General features: G+C 43.8%; 1 protein-coding gene across 1 annotated transcript in view; it reads left to right on the forward strand.

The window, feature by feature from the left end:
• Window positions 1-1972, forward strand: part of CUNH2orf74 (chromosome unknown C2orf74 homolog) — a 3316-nt gene extending 1344 nt beyond the window's left edge. The window contains exons 3-4 of the mRNA XM_004369436.2: window positions 197-374; window positions 1494-1972. Of these exons, the coding sequence (XP_004369493.1) occupies window positions 197-374; window positions 1494-1652 (337 nt within the window). The 3' untranslated portion in view covers window positions 1653-1972. The remainder of the gene's footprint in view (window positions 1-196; window positions 375-1493) is intronic.
• Window positions 1973-2383: the final 411 nt, after the last annotated feature.

Below are 2383 nucleotides of genomic sequence, written 5' to 3' on the forward strand. Positions count from 1 at the left end.
GGAGTATCTTAGATGGCTGCTCACAGGCTTTTAAGACCCCAGACACTACTCACCAAGGTAGAATGTAGAGCATTGTCTTTATAAGCTGTGTCATGCCAGTTGAGCTAGATGTTCCCTGAGAGAGAAGGCCATTTTTGTGTGATAGTGGCGACTAGGATGCATGGATTTTTTAAAACTCCATTGATTGATTTTCCAGGACCATCCTCATGCAAATCATGGGCATGGACTCGCCTGCACGGCCCGGCATTCTTGTTCAGAGACGGAGTAAGGAAGTGATGGACACGCCCTTGGACAACAGGGAGGACATGGAGACAGAGGAGGACGGAACCATAGAGAAGCAAGATGCTGAGATTGCTGGGGAGGATGATCAAGAGGTGACGCGCTTTCCTGCTGTCCAGGGGCAGCTTAGGCAGACGTGTTTGACTGGACAGGTGTTGAATCACTCTGCTGGGAATAATAAGGAGGAATAGTGTTGTCTGGGACTTCAGCTTGTACCTGGAATGAGTCCAATGTCCACAAGCATTTAAACCACTCTTCTTAGCCTGTCTGCTCATGATCTTAAGTCAAGTGTACATGCTGAGCCTAGAAAGGTGCTCATTTTTCCATTGGTGTTTTCTTCCTAAGTCCCCCTTCATCTCGCTTTGCTCAGAATCTTAGCATCTTTGAGCTGGAAGAGGCCTTGGAGATCATCTAGGAATTCAACTCTCTCTCATTACAAAAGAGAAAACGAGATGATTGCTCGTGGTCACACCTCCCCCGTGGCCGAGCTTGGGCCCAGACCCCGTGTCCCTGCTCTAGTTCAAGCTCCTTCTACAACAGCAGACAAGCATTGACAGGGCTGGTGACGCAGTGGTTAAGTGCTCGGCTGCTAACCAAAAGGTCAGCAGTTTGAATCCACCAGCAGCTCCTTGGAAATGCTATGAGGCAGTTCTGCTCTATCCTGTAGGGTAGCTATGAGTCGAAATCGACTCAATGGTAATGGGTTCTTGAGCCCTTGGGTAGTGCCCCCTAATAAGAACAACTCACGTGACCCCCCACCACCACGTAGCCCACATGCCGTCTGAGACAGGAGGATGGTCCAGCTGTCTCTTACATTTCCAACATGTCTTTGTAACGACCACTTCACGCAGAGACTAGCCCGTGTCATCAGATGTTATTTGAGGGCGTCAGTGTTCGTGTTTACACCATGCTGCTGTCACGTGCTGTCCTCCTGGCTCCTCCAAAGCAGCCTTACCCGTGTGTAACAGAAACAAGTGCTGCCCGGCCGTGCGCCAGCCGCACCATCGTTGCTGTTTGAGCCCATTGTTGCAGCCACTTTTCAACCACAGAAATATAAAAATGTGATTTGATGGATTTTCACTGCTTTCCTATATCAGCTAGAGATACTTTTTCTGTTTCTTACTAACCATGTGCAGATAACCTGTATTTTTAAAATCAGGGCTTGCTGCCCTCATAAACTGACCACTGACATTGTTTTTCCCATTCTCTTGCAGGGTGAGGATTTGACAAAAACTGGAATTCCTGCAGGCGTTGAAAATCAAAAAAGACCTTTAAAAGAAGTGACGTTTTCTAGAGAGGTAATTGTTGTGGATCTTGGGAAGGAATACCCTACACCTCAAAGCTATACTCGAGAGCATAAAGAAAGAAAATGAAGCTCCAATGCAAGCTGAGAGTAAAAGCAACGTAACCTTGGACCAACAGTGAAATGATTAGGGGCACAAAATCATGCTGAAACAGATAAATAACAGGAAATTAAGCCAATACAGATAGTATTTTTACCTTTGTGCAAAAAGAAATGTGCTATGTGCAGAATTCTGTATTTAAAATAACTCAGAGCTTGAATACAGTTTTTTAAAAAAAAAACAACTCAAATCTGAGTTCAAGAACTGGATTGTATTAAGTGTCCTTAAAATTCTGTCTACTCAAACACTGTTCTAACATATGAATAAAGTTATTTGTCTTTGTACAGGGATCAGCTAGGTAAATCATATTCAAGTGGGGACTTCTGAAACAGTGTGTTCTTTTTTTTAAAAAATATTTTATTGTGTTTTCAGTGAAAGTTAACACAGAATATTAGGTTCCCATTTGACAATTTCTACACAAGTTGTTCAGTGACAGTAGTTAAAGTTTTCACAATGTGTCAACACTTCATTGACTGTGTTCTGGTTGTTTCGTTTCCAGTGCTCTAGTCTCCCTATCCACCCCCCGCCCCCCGGTCTTAAACAGTACGTGTTCTTGACGATCCAGGCATCCATGACCAAATAACATTACAGCTGTCGTCATGGAAACTTCCAATAGCTGGGGCTACATAATCTGTTTTGAACTCAGTCCTGAAGTCTTTCTTATACTGACAGCTGCTTTTTATTTTTTATTTTATTTTTTT

This window comes from Trichechus manatus, unplaced genomic scaffold (assembly GCF_000243295.1).
Source record: "Trichechus manatus latirostris isolate Lorelei unplaced genomic scaffold, TriManLat1.0 scaffold00005, whole genome shotgun sequence".
NCBI lineage: Eukaryota > Metazoa > Chordata > Mammalia > Sirenia > Trichechidae > Trichechus > Trichechus manatus.